The 12,307-nt window shown below is 43.0% G+C and overlaps 1 protein-coding gene across 8 annotated transcripts; it reads right to left on the bottom strand.

The window, feature by feature from the left end:
• Positions 1-424: 424 nt before the first annotated feature.
• Positions 425-8,861, bottom strand: LOC139805078 (solute carrier family 2, facilitated glucose transporter member 11-like). Of its 8 annotated transcripts, none has more exons than XM_071763076.1 (13): positions 8,451-8,572; positions 8,280-8,378; positions 7,643-7,803; positions 7,163-7,287; positions 6,241-6,370; positions 5,133-5,281; positions 4,507-4,694; positions 3,977-4,087; positions 3,247-3,348; positions 2,285-2,361; positions 2,057-2,098; positions 1,829-1,956; positions 1,396-1,552 (listed from the first exon to the last, which is right to left on the bottom strand). In XM_071763076.1, the coding sequence occupies exons 1-13, from the start codon at positions 8,481-8,483 to the stop codon at positions 1,539-1,541; spliced, it is 1,359 nt and encodes a 452-aa protein (XP_071619177.1). In that variant the 5' UTR covers positions 8,484-8,572; the 3' UTR covers positions 1,396-1,538. The 8 variants fall into 8 exon arrangements, with proteins under 8 accessions (XP_071619173.1, XP_071619175.1, XP_071619171.1 ...); XM_071763077.1 differs by having other exon boundaries at positions 2,057-2,084; positions 2,286-2,361; positions 8,451-8,571; XM_071763072.1 differs by lacking the exons at positions 2,057-2,098; positions 8,451-8,572 and adding an exon at positions 8,757-8,861 and having other exon boundaries at positions 425-1,552; positions 2,286-2,361.
• Between the last annotated feature and the right edge of the window lie 3,446 nt (positions 8,862-12,307).

Genomic DNA, 12,307 nt, shown 5'->3' on the forward strand with positions numbered 1-12,307 from the left:
GACCAGAAGAAGGAATGTACGTTTGTTCTTACTGTGGTATTGTACCTTGAAGCTATATACAGTGTTTAGCTTTGCTTGTAGTATGATTTTTATTGGAAGGGTGGCTGTGTTGGGGAAGTCTACCAAGTACTTTGCTTGGGTTTAGCCCTTGGCACTGCTACAAATATTGCTAGGAAGACAGTGTGGAGATAAAACAACAGGAGCTCAGGGCTGCAAAAGGAAATGACACTCAATATTCAGGTCCTTCTACAAATTTTATTGTGTAGCATCTGCACAATGAAGTAGTGAAGATCTCATTTCCAGAATAAGACAGACATAATATTCCTTGACCCCAACAACACGGCCCCAGAGGATTTGCTCTCCTCTGTCCCTGACTCTTCAATCAATGAAAGCCAAATCCAGGCATCACCAGTTTTTCTGGTCACTGCTTATTTATTTCCTTAGCAGTAAACTGCAAAGCATGAAGATTAAGAGTGTGTCACATTGTATAGCAATGAATACAAAAAGTGAAGCCCATTTTACCACATTTTGTAATGAAAAATGTGGAGTATTCAGAGACTTGAAGAGATAAGCAAACAATCAGACATACAGACTGGATTCTTCTGGAGAGGCACCACTCTTTTTTGTGGTATCAGTAGCAGTCACTCTTGGGAACTCAGTCCCACTGAACCCCAGTGTTCCTTCTCTCTGTTATGAAATAACTCCAGGCTCAAGACATGCTACACAGTCACTGCTGATGAAGAAAAAACACCTGCCCACTGTGGATTAGCCCACTCATGATTTCCTGCAGCTCTGCTTTCATTTTTGATTCTTTCCTTCAGTGCTACCAGTCACAGAGTGTGGTCATAAGCTCCTCAAGAAAGTCCCAGTTGCTTCTTATATCGTGTGCTTGCTCTCCTCTGGACTGAAGCTCCTTCTCAGGGAAAGCTCAGCAGCACTGGCTTGTTAATAGGAGCAGGTAATTTCAACAAGAAAGCTCTGGCTTCTTTTTGTCATAGTTTCACAAGTGTGTTGTACACATGAACCTACCAGACTCACTTTCTCCAATAACTGGAGTTGTGGTAAGAAAAATAGCAGGTCCTGTGTTTGCAGTTTACTCAGCTGCTAACCTGCAGGGACTGACAAAGGTCATGTTTCTTTACACGCTGTGTTTAATTTTTTTCTGCTTTTCTGATTTAATTCAGTTAATATTTCAGCAGCTGGGGAGAACCACCAAGTCCACCCTGCACTCTGCACTGCAGGTGATTATTTTCAAAATACACATTTGTGCTGTTTGTGGGGTGATGGATTCTCTCTTGCTTAGAGAGGCTTCTGGGCACTACAGTAATAAAAGGGCAAAATGTTATTAAAGTCTAGTAACAGTCATTCCTGAGAAGTTACTCTGCTGGAGGGCTGTCTGTCTCTTCTTTCCACGATAGTTCAAGTGGTTGAACTCCTCCATGACCTGCAGCATGGTCTTCCCTTTAGTCTCTGGCACCACCAGGAAGACAAAGATAGCCATGGACAGACAGTATATCAGGAAAATGATGAAACAGAAGCTACCAAGACTTTCCTGTAGGAAAAGAAAGAGACAAATGTATTCATATAAGTTGATCTAGATCTCTTTTTCTTATGGTTCTTCTTTCTGGTTTTGTATTTATTAAAAACTTGTTCAGTTGATGTAAATCCTGCTTGCTGCTTTCTGGGGAATGGTACCAAGTGGTAAGATGAACTTCAATTAGTTTGGGCTCTGTCCTTTGCATGAAGTGTTGAAAAAGAGAAGTATGCTCTGGGTTGAAGAAGCATCTGACATCCTCTGAACTGAAACAAAACACCCTTCTTTGCTTACCACAATGAAAGGGAACAAAAGTCCAAGGATGAAGAGTTGGATCCAGTTTGTAATACCATTTAAAACAAAAGCAGCTGGTCTGTATGACTGAATAAATATTTCTGTGGGCAAGGAGCATAATACTGCAGCTGAAAAAAATAGAGAAAAAAAAGAAAGTTTAGCAATTTTGCGAGGTCATTCTGCACCTCCCATTTCATATTGCTACAGAAGTTCATGGTTTGAACTGACCTGGAAGTGTCTGAGGTGCTGCTTGGCTCTCCAGGAGGAAGGCATGTAGGAATGCAATATGAAATGAAGTTTTACCTCCTACCAGAGCGTGGAGGGGAACATCTACCCCTGTGCTGAATCAGGAGTAGGGATTCATGCTAACTGTGGAACTGAATGCCTGGGACCTCTCCTAAAGGCTGCAGTGAGGAAGGAATGAGTATATGAAACCATTCCAGTAGAAAATACCAACCTGGCCCAATGCCAAAGCTCATGATGAAAATAAAGATGAGTGCAACAGAGCAGTATGGTACCCAGAAAAAGGAATCCTGTGGTAGGAAATGAAAAGCAAATAAAATCAGAATTTCTTTTTTCTAACCATTTCCATTACAAACACTCATCACTGATAAATGTGGGAAGTAATCCTGCCCTGTACTCAGCACTGGTGAGGCCCCACCTCGAGTCCTGTGTTCAGTTTTGGGCACCTCAATACAAAAAGGATATTGAGGTGTTGGAGCAAGTCCAAAGAAGGGCAACAAAGCTGGTGAAGGGTTTGCAAAACATCCCTTATGAGGAGTGACTCAAATGGAGGCTGAGGGGAGATCTTATCACTCCTTACAAATACCTGAAAGGAGGTTGTAGGGAGAGTGGGGTTGGTTTCTTCTTACTGGTGACAGATGACAGGACAAGGGGAAATGGCTTCAAGTTGCATCAGGGGAGATTTAGGTTGGCTACCAGGAGAAACTTCTTTACAGAACGTGTTGTTAAGCACTGAAACAGGCTCCCCAGGGAGGTGGTTGAGTCTCCATCCCTGAATGTGTTTTAAAATTGTCTGGATGTGGTGCCTGGGGACATGGCTTAGTGGTGGGTCATTGGGAATAGGGTAATAGGGTGAGGATGAGGCTGGACTTGATGATCTTGAAGGTCTTTTCCAGCCTGAGCAATTCTATGATTCTATGTCAATGTTAAATACATAGCTGCTTCCTCTTCTTCCACAAACTTCTCAAGAAGGGAGTCTTGATAGGGATCATGGCTTTATAAAGCTACTGTCTCTACTCTGCATGTCCATGGCTGGAAAGAGACCTCTGCTAAGCCCCCAAAATACTTCTGCTCCCACTAATAAGTGATTTGAGAGGAGAAAACCAGTAATGACATCTGTCACAAAATAAAACATGAAGAAGGGACACAGCTCCAATGTGTAAGTGGGGTCTTACCTGCAGTGAAAGTGTGACTGTGAGGAGCCCTAAAGCCAAGGCCATCACTGTGTAGCTTTTCCACAGCAGAGACTTCCTCCCTGCACGCTCAATTAGGAAGCACTGCAAGCAGGAGGACAGGCTGTCAGCTCAAGGACAGAACTTAAAGAACAGAGAGAGCTTTGGTAGTACCAGCTCCAGTAGCTGCCTTCACTGACCAGGCAGGGGATCTCTGGAGAGCTGGGGACTGAGTTGTGATACCTCCTCTGGGAGGGTGAGTAAAGGCATCTGGGGGACTGAGCAGGATCTTTAGGGAGCAGGGGAAGGAGGGGAGGTGCAGGGCTGCAGGGAGCATTGCCCAGGCAGGGGAGGCCCTGCTGGCAGGGGATAGCCAGAGAGGGCAGCAAAGTGGAAACTTTTGCATTGTCACGAATCCTACAGCTGTGAGTCCTACTGAAAAGTGGCCACAGGGACTGTCACTTGCCCATCCTACAGAGGGGAACTGGAGCTCCCTAGGCTGGATCAGGCTGGGTGGTGATTTTGAGAGAAAGACACTTCTGTCCTCCCATAAATTGGATATAAATGTCCGTGTTTGTAGGGTGTGTGGAGAGGATTTTGAGTGAAGAGTGCAAAGTACTAAGGTTGATTTGTTTCACAAGTTTGACTCCTAAAGCTCCATTTGCAGTAGTTCTAAAGACTGCAATGCCCCATGCAGCACAGCAGAATGAAATCCACCTGAAGAGCCACTTACACACAGAATTGTGGAGAGGATCTCGGTGATGCCAATTCCCAGGGAGACATAGTAGGTTTGAGCAGGGGGGATTCCAGCCTCTATAAAGACATTGTATGCATAAAAGTAAACCTGGAAAGAATAGAAATGGGTGAAGGCTGTGCCCATGTGGTCATGTTTACACTACATCCTGTCTTGTTTGACAGAAAATAACTAATCAGGCCTCAGTAAAAGAGAATTACTGATTTCAGTAGCCAATCCTCAATGATTTCATGAGGCTTATTTGTGCAGAGCAGCTTTTACTAAGCTCTCTGTCTTGAAGTCAGTAAAAACTACTGCATTTTTCTTCTCTTTTTGCTTGCCTTTAGCACTGTCTTTGTCTTATATTACAGGTTGTAATTCTGATATCTTTCACATATTTTAACGTCTCATATACTCAGGTCCCCTCTGCAGTCAGCAGTTCCCTACCCATTGCAGAGCTGACTCTGAACTGTAAGCAATCTAGAAATCAGAGCAAAGTAGCCCAAATCAGAGCAAAGTAGCCCACATACCATATTGACACCAATTAACTGCATGCATGAGCAGACAAGGAAGAGAGTGATGAGCTGCCAGCGGACACCTTTGTCACGAAAAAGGTCAGAAAGACTCTTAGTCTTCTCCCCACGGATGGCTTCTTGCTCAGCCACCATGTCATCTATTTCAGCCATGTGGTCACCATCTCCCCAGAGCTGCTTCACAGCTGGAAGGAGAGGAAGAGAAGATGACTCCTGGTCCAAACTCACCAGTGCAGACATGAATCCAGAGGGTTACTTCCTGCCTTGCAAGCTTCGGGCTCTTTGCTGGTGTGAACTTCCCAGCAATCAGGGCTCACACTGGACACAGATCCAGCTCGTTGCTATCTATATTTACCCATAAATCTTAATCATGACCTCACCTTTGGCCAATAGCTGCTTACACTTTTTCAGTGTAAATCGTGCCTTAAAGGTGCAGCTCTAGTGCACACACCAAAACACACCCAAGGAAAAATGACCCCTGCATTAAAATATAAGGATAGATTTCAGAGCCAAAAGATCAAGAGTCTTTTTCTCAACTGTGCCTCTCTTTGGGGCTCATGTGGGACTTTACTGTATTTTCCACTTTTTGCTATACATTAATGTCCTGTGACCCATTTCCTTACCTTTCATGCACCCCTCCTTGTCCTTTTTGTCAATGAGGAGGTAGCGGGGAGAGTCTGGGAAGAAGGGGAGGGTGAGAAGCTGAACAAGGGCAGGAATTGCATTGGTTGCCATGAGAACAGGCCAGAGAGCATCCACTCCAAGAACTTCTCTGAAACAAAACCAGCAGTGGGAGGCACTGAGCAGCCCTGTGTGCTGCCCTGGTGAGCACACCCAGACAAAGGGTGGTTCCTGGGCCCTGCTCTCTGGGTCCTGGCAGCTCCCACCCAGGAGTGTCCAGCAAAATGAAAATTTCAGTGAGAGGTGAGAGAGCTGAGTGCTGTTCCTGCAGCACAGGAATTACACAGAGTTGCCTCCTGTTGCTCAGCAGTGAATTCAGCCAAACTGACTGCATCCTCCTGCACCAGCTGGGGGCCCACAGGGACAGGCATTGCTCCTGCTCAGGCATTGAAGAAAGAACCTGCAGTGGCTGATGCTTCTGCTTCTGATCCAAAGAGTCTCAAGGTACAAATTAAGACAGGATCCATGTGTTATCAGCCTGGGACTGACTGCCCCAGAGAGCAGCCTCTGGGTTTCCTGCAGCTTGGAGAAGACTGTGGCCAGAATGATGCACACCCTGGGAGTGAGATGGAACATCTTAAGCATAGGGCAGGAAGAAGGAACCTGTGCTGTGAAGAACTAAGCCACCACAGGCTTCTGGGTTTGCATGTTTGATGAGTGGATGTGCTGATTTGTGTGTATTTTGAAAAAAAGTTTGGGTGGGTCTGATATTCCCTGTCCTTGTAGTAAAAATAACAAGTAGAGATCAGCTCTTACAAAAGATTTATTTCTGTTAAACCCATTGCAACCTGACAAGGGTTTTTGTTATCTGTATTTTGATCTGCCTTTCCTGGAAGGAACATTGTTCTTTAGGGTGAAATATTTGGTATGATTTCTGTTTCCCATTCACTTAAGTCAGGAATTTAGGCTGAGCTAACTCAGTCTGGCTGCCTAGGGCGCCCTGAAAACATGTCTAAAAATAGTTACTGATTTGCCTGCCTGCAGCCTTGCATTGCCACATGCATATGATTTAATACCAGAATAAATTAAAGAGCTCTCAGACCTCCTTACCTGAGACCCAGAGCAAACCCTACAAACTTCCCAAGGGCAATGGCAGTGGAGGCTGTGATGGCAGTCATCCCACGGAGCTTCCAGGGGGCACATTCCCCAGCATACATGAGGTTGATGCTCAGAGCTAAACCTGCAGTGAGAAGTGACTGTCAGGGCAATTCAAATTCCCATAAGTCTGGTGTTTTGGAGGGACCATTATGGGTACAGCACGGAGCTTTGGGCTCTGAGATACCTGAGTGTGTGTCTGCCTGCCATGAAGCATGTTCCCAGTATTGTGGCCTTCTGTCCTTGCTAAATATTTCACTAAGCAAGAATAGATAATCTCACATTATCTATTTCACTGTCTACTCAAGCTGCTCTGTGCCTCATTTTGTGCTTGAGGCCAACAAGTTAACAGGTAATATATATTCCATTTATTTCCTCAATGAATTAGTATCTATCCTCTTTTTTTTTTTTTTTTTTTTCTTTTTTTTTTTCTGGTTAGTATTATCTTTATCCAACTGTTCAGGGATCAAAGCACTGACAGAATGCCTCCTGAGGCACCTGGAAATTAGAACTGCCCATCTTGAAAACCATTCCCTTGTCTGTAATATGGTATAAACAGTATCAGCAACAGAAACAACAGAGGGCTGCTTTCTATTGAGTAAGCATTTTCCCCTGAAATATTGCATGTTTTGGCTTTTTCACAGGTTGGCAGTACTTTTTATATGAATTGAATGTAAAGATAGAAGAAGTAGAAATGGAGATGTCACACATTAATAATTTAATTTTTCTTATTTAGTTAAAACTGTTTTCAGCAGTCAGGCTTTCTGCCGAGTTGAGTAAAAATCTGTGATCCATACATTCAATCTGGTAAATCCTTAGGACCTTCAGTCCTGGCTCTCCCAACTATTGGATACCAAAGGTAGGAATGAGAATTTACCTCCACACACTCCTGAAAGTAATCTCCCAGCAATGATCATCTCAAAGGATCCACACAGCCGGCTGAATCCCATCAGAGCTGCACTCAGCAGAGTAGGGAAGTTGGCAAACAACATGGCCTTCTTCCTGGAATTCATTTAAATTCTTGTGAACATAAATATTCTCTGTGTGTTATTCACAGCCTGACAAATGCCCCTAGTGGAGTTAATATCTAGACTGAAGTACAAAATTTGTGCATGCATTCCTCATGTGGTTTCTCTGGACTGGATTCTCTTCAGAATTTATAAGGGACAGGATATGATTTTCTTTTTGATCTTTGTGATTTTGCCATTCTGTGGCTTCACTGAACTGATCCTTCATCTGAAGCAGCTCTGGGCTGCTCATGGCGCCACTTCAGAAGCAGCATCTCTCCCAAGACACAGTCACCTGTTTTTGCAGTTACAGGTGTAAACAGCAAGACAAATGTCATCATTATTCCTACCTTCCAAATCTAACAGACACATATCCAGCAGACATGGACCCCAGAAGCCCACCAATGCTGTAAATGGACACAACAAAGGACCACAGCAAAGTAATCATCTCTTCACTGGGAGAAGAGCCGGATCTCTTCAGCCAGGTCTCATGGATGAAACTTTGGATGTACTTTAAAAGAAAAACAGAAATGAATGGACTCGGTCAACATGTTTTTGCCTAATTGCACCTTTTTTACTTCTCTTACCTACTTACTGGTCTTTTGGATAAATTTCTATCAACGTATTGACTGAAATCTTAGCCTCAGAGAAATTAAAGGGAATTTTGCCCCTAACATCCCTGGAGGTAATATTTTAGCAACCAGATGCAATGAATAAATCAACGAATATCAAATATAAAAATATCAGTATTTAAATATTGACTGTGAGTGCCATTAAGAGTGTTTGTGTGCTAAGCCCTGCTTGTTTCGCTACCTGCCAAACAGAACCAGCAGATCAATAGCAGCTGCTCTTAGAACCAAGAAACCACAGTGAATGAAGTTTTGAGATCAGAAGTGAAAGAGTTAGTGATTGTGTCTGGAGGCAGGAACGCATGAGAACACTGAAATCCATGCTGGTAGATCAATTGCTTGAGCTGCCCATGCTTACCTCAGCAGGAGAATTGACAATGGACACCTGCAGCCCATACTGGAAAGCTCCACCAATGCCCAGGACAAAAGTAAGGAGGAAGAGATTGCAGCTCATTTTCTGGAAAGAAATGAAAACAGCAAACAAAGCTGGTACAGCCGTTCAGACATGGCCCCAGCTGTCCTGTTCTACCTCCAGGAACTCCAACAGCTTGAGCAATGCCATGCACCTGCCTCCTCCCAGACCAAGGAGCCAGCACAGAGTGTGAGAGAAGACCACAGCTACTACAGCACAGGACAGTGAGAAATCTGAGAAGAGACAAAGCTCATAAATGTCTACCAAAACCAAGTTACACACTTCAGTGCTTCTGTCATCAGCTTTGGCTATCTCAGTCTGCACTGGCACAGGGTAACCAGTAAAGTTACATGGTGCAATGTGCAAGCGTTCTGTGCACAATTTCCATCTCTTTGTCCTTCTTCCTTCCAGTTGTTATCTCACCTCAATGAATAATTTGCTCAGTGGCTTGGCTGACACTAGGTAAACATTTGAGGATTGAAGTGAATTCCTGGCTTCATAGGTGATTCAACCTTTCTTTGAGCTGAATCCAAGAGGAGGCTCAAGAGTAACTGCACAGTACAGCACTGCAGCTCATGCCCCATCCCTCCCACTCCCTCTGCTCTGTTACTGAGTGTCCCAGTGACATTCTGTCCAGCACTGGGGGACTGATGCTGCACTTCTGTCTCAAGAGCAGGTCACAGTCGAAGGCAATGCTGAACATTGACTGCAAACATTTACAAGCTGATTTCTAACCATGCACTGCTTGAATAAGCATCAAATTTATCCACTTTGTAACATTGTTGGCTTCAAAGGAGTCAGCTCAGAATAAATGTGGTATTTGGCACATTCATATATTAATTCAAACAGCCCTGTTTCTCAAAGCACTGGGAAGACATGAGATTCCCAGGCTCTGCTATTAGACATCTCTGATGTTCTTCTTGCTACAAAATATGCCACACATCAGCATGAAACTCCCCATCAGTAAGAAAATCAGTAAGCTCTAAGTACAATTTTTATGTTGCACCTGCAGCAAATTTCTGAGTCTCATCCCAGTTCTGTACAGTAACAATACCACTTGATTTTTCTGTTGTGTCTCTTGGGTGAGCTTTCCAGCCTAACAGGCTTTAAGCTCAGGAAATCTTTTTAATTTAATTCTCATCCTAAAATTGCTATTTAAAAACATTTTTTGTTTTATCTTTTCTGTGTATCTTCCTATACTTCTTTGACTGGAAGAGTCTTCTTTGACTGTTTTCCATCCTTTGGAGTTCATTTTTCAGTCTTTTGTTGTTCATAACTCTTTTATTGTGAAGGGCTTTTTCAGGCTTCCAGCTCTCCTCAACCTATCAAATCATATAGGGGTTTTTTTTTGGTTTGGTTTTTTTTTTCTGTCCTCTGACTTCCCTTGGTTTGTCTTCCCCTGCTACGTATCAGGCATTCAAAAGAGATGTGTTCTTAAATCCAGTTTTATTTCCTTTTTTAAAAAAAATCCTTTAAACATATTTGATGTTTTTCAGATATGACCTCATACTATTATTTTAACCACACCTTAATCAGATTTAGTTTTCTTTCTGTACTTAATTTATGCAAAAGATCTTTTAGGATAGCATAAAGGAAAAAAAAATACACTGCAGAAATTCTATTTGGGAAAAAAAAAAAAAGATAAACATATGCCAACCTGCATGCAAAGGTGGTCACCTCTGCTTGCAGACTAGGTCTTTCCTGATGCTTTCTTTGGCTGCTCAGGAAAAAAGTCACTCTATATTTCAACCTGTCATTTCATTCTTTCTCAGTGTTTACATTCCCTTTGGTTTGTTATGAGCTCTTGCTGTTTGGTTTCTCATTAGTGTGTTGGTTACTGATGAAACTGCAGGTAATTTTGGAGAGCTTTGCGTTCATGCCAGGTCACAAGGGTAGGGGAGCTCCAGCAGCAGCTGACAGACAGTGTGAGCTGCAGGAGATGAGTAAAGGACAATAAAAAAGTCAAAGTCCAGGGACTGGAGCAAACTAGAGTGGACTGGCTTGGGCTCCCTGAGTCATTGGTTGGGTAATCAGTTATCACATTTAAAGGAAAAGTCCATAACTGCTACTTGGAGCCTCAGTACAGCAAAGCCTTCTGAAACCTGACTTGACAAAGCCTGTGCATTCAACTCTTGAATTATTGCATCAGTTGACACTTAAAGAGAAATGATCATTGCCTGAAAGCTCAGGTTTGTGTCCCTACAATATATGGTAGATATTAGGGAAGCTGGATGTCAGCTTTAAATCCTGATTGTCAAATAAATAAATGACATCTTTTATTCATAATTCTCAAAGGACCTCTTTATCTAGCAGTCTCTGAGATAGTTCTGTTAAAGGCTTTCAAGAGCTATTAAAACTGCTTAGGGAGAAATTCCTTCTCCTGGTGAGTGGCTGCACTTGGTGTTTCCCCAGGCCAGGGTGCTGCATGTCCTCAGTGCCTCAACAAATCCCAGGCCCAACTGCATGGGAAGTGAGAAGTGGCTTGTGCAGAGGAGCATTGTTTGACAACAGCAGCACTCATGATTTCTCTTTGGTGTTGATGGTTATTTATCAGTCCAGTAGAGCAGAGTGATTTGATTTGTAAACAATAATATAAACTATGAGTCTGTGAGGATCATTTCTCCAGGTGTATTTTTGCTTAACACTTCATGTGTTAGGGAAATCAAAAAACTGACCTGAACAAGTGTCATAATATTTTCAGTTGAAGGTGTTTTAATTCAGTACCAATTAACCACCTTGTTAAATTCTTCGACTAAAATGTAACCAATTAAAAGATAAGCACTGTTTGTCTTTGCTAAGCCAGGCTCTAGACACCTGATTTCAGCCCACAGTCAGAAAAACTGCTGGAAGCTGGAACTGGTCTGACAGAGGTATCTGCAGGGCTGGCTCTGCCAATAAATGGGAATCATTTCTTTCACACTGTCATGCTCAGGTGTTCCCCATCCTTCCAGAGCTCCGGGGAGAGGCACAGCAATCCTGACTCATGGCACACAATAGCACAACAAAACTGGGCACAAAGGTGGCCAAGGTGAGGACCTCTGGCCACTGGAGGACTTTGTCCAGTCTAAGCAACTCTCCTCTGATCTGCACATCCCAGCAGTCTGTGCCAGGCCTCTCCCTCTGCCCAGGCAGTCTCTTCAGTCCACCCCCACCCTTCCTTCCCCATCTTCTCTTCTGCCTGAACTTTTTCATCTCAGTTCTGCCTACTGTCCTTTCTCTGATCCTCACCAAAAAAATGACAGAATATTTTCATCCCATGATGGTGGTGCCAGCACTTTTTGCATCGACTGTGTGTTTGGCTCTTTCCATCTGCCACTCACTTCTCTCCCCAAACTGTAGAGATTAAAAATATCTTTGCAGGTCCCAGCTCCACTGAGTCTTGATTGTCTCATTTCAAAATCCTGCATATTTCAAATCTCAGTGTTGTCCATGAGCAGACACACCTGCTCTTGCCCATGTATGTATATGAATGATTATTAAAATAGCAGCAACCATAAATGAACATAAGTTTAGTTTTATTTTCCTGTGATATATACATCAGGTAGTGAAACAGTTCTTGCACAAACTCCTCTTCTGAGAAATAGATCTGCTGCTCCACTCCTGCCCAACATGGCAGTAATAAATTCTAGAAATATTTACAGTTTCAACATTCAAAAAAAAAAAGGTAGTTAGAAGTAGGCTGAAACTTTCAACTACTTATCTTTAAAATGTTCATGTTCTTTGCTGTAACCAGCAGCAGTGCTGTGACTTTCATACAGACAAAGCCAAAAAGGTGGCTTGGATTTGATTTTGAGATGAAAATGACTGAAACTTGTCCAGTCAAGGCAATGCCTGTGAAAGGCAACACTAAATGAAGAGTGTTGTCCTGTTCTGTACCAGATTACCAAAAGGAATCAATATCACAGCTGGTTCTTCTCCAATAGCTCTGTGGAGACAAAAAAAAAAACCATACTGAAGAGAATATTCTGCTGTGA

This window comes from Heliangelus exortis, chromosome 19 (genome assembly GCF_036169615.1).
Source record: "Heliangelus exortis chromosome 19, bHelExo1.hap1, whole genome shotgun sequence".
Taxonomy (NCBI): domain Eukaryota; kingdom Metazoa; phylum Chordata; class Aves; order Apodiformes; family Trochilidae; genus Heliangelus; species Heliangelus exortis.